General features: G+C 55.4%; 1 protein-coding gene across 2 annotated transcripts in view; it reads right to left on the reverse strand.

Moving 5' to 3' along the window:
• Positions 1 to 365: 365 nt before the first annotated feature.
• Positions 366 to 881, reverse strand: part of KAZN (kazrin, periplakin interacting protein) — a 463,695-nt gene continuing 463,179 nt past the window's right edge. For both annotated transcript variants that reach the window (XM_007459298.1, XM_007459297.1), the window contains exon 15: positions 366 to 578. In XM_007459298.1, coding sequence (XP_007459360.1) covers positions 414 to 578 — 165 coding nt within the window. In that variant the 3' untranslated portion in view covers positions 366 to 413. The remainder of the gene's footprint in view (positions 579 to 881) is intronic.

Raw genomic sequence — 881 nt, forward strand, 5'->3', positions numbered from 1 at the left:
CTCTGCATGTCTGGCTGGAGTCCCACCTGCTCCTCCTGGGAGGGTGTTTTGGGGAACCCTGTGCCTCTTTCCATCCTGGTGGCTCAGTTCAAGGCTCCCGGGACCACTTGAACTGCTCAGTGGCTGAGTCACTCCGAGGTGGAGCCTTGGTGACAGAGGTGCTGGGCACCCTGACGGGCCCTCTGGGCCAGTCTCCCTCCAGTGAGCACGGAAGTCCACAGCCCGCTCAAGTCAGGCAGGCTGGTGCCCCCTCGTTCCTCGGGGTTCCCATCCGCAGTCACAGCAGTCTGCTGGGATTTCCCAGGACTAGAGGAGTACCGTCAGGCCGAGATCACTATGCACAACAGCGACAGTCCCTGGCAGTCCTTCATCCCCGGGTCTCTCTGTGTTGGGTCTGGTGGAGCATCGGCTCCTTACACGTTGGTGACCTCCAGGCCATTGTAGCCTTCCAGACGGCACTGCTCGGGCCTGCCCTGGGAGTCATCGTCTCCGCAATCTTCGTTTTGAAGAGAGCCGTAGTCATCGTGGAAATCGGGGTCTTTGCTGCTGAAGCCCCTTCCTATCTTTCCCAGGGGCAGCTGAGAAGAGAGGAATGAGAACAAAGGACGGGAAGAAGAGAAAAAGAGAATCGAAGGTTCTTGGATCTGGGAAATGTGGGGTCTCCAATTTCAATTGCTGTGTGACCTTACCTAACCACTCTGTGCTCCTCCTATTAGTAATAATACTCCACTCCTCAGGGAGACTGAGAGGACTTTTGTGAGTTGACCTTAGGAGAGAGCTTTGTGTTCCCAGCTGGAAGGAACCTGTTTGTTACTGAGGGTGAGGGCAAATATAATCTTTCTGATTATCTACCGAAGTCTCTCACCTTCCTCTTCAGCAGG

Source organism: Lipotes vexillifer, unplaced genomic scaffold (assembly GCF_000442215.2).
Source record: "Lipotes vexillifer unplaced genomic scaffold, Lipotes_vexillifer_v1.1 scaffold496, whole genome shotgun sequence".
Lineage (NCBI taxonomy): Eukaryota > Metazoa > Chordata > Mammalia > Artiodactyla > Lipotidae > Lipotes > Lipotes vexillifer.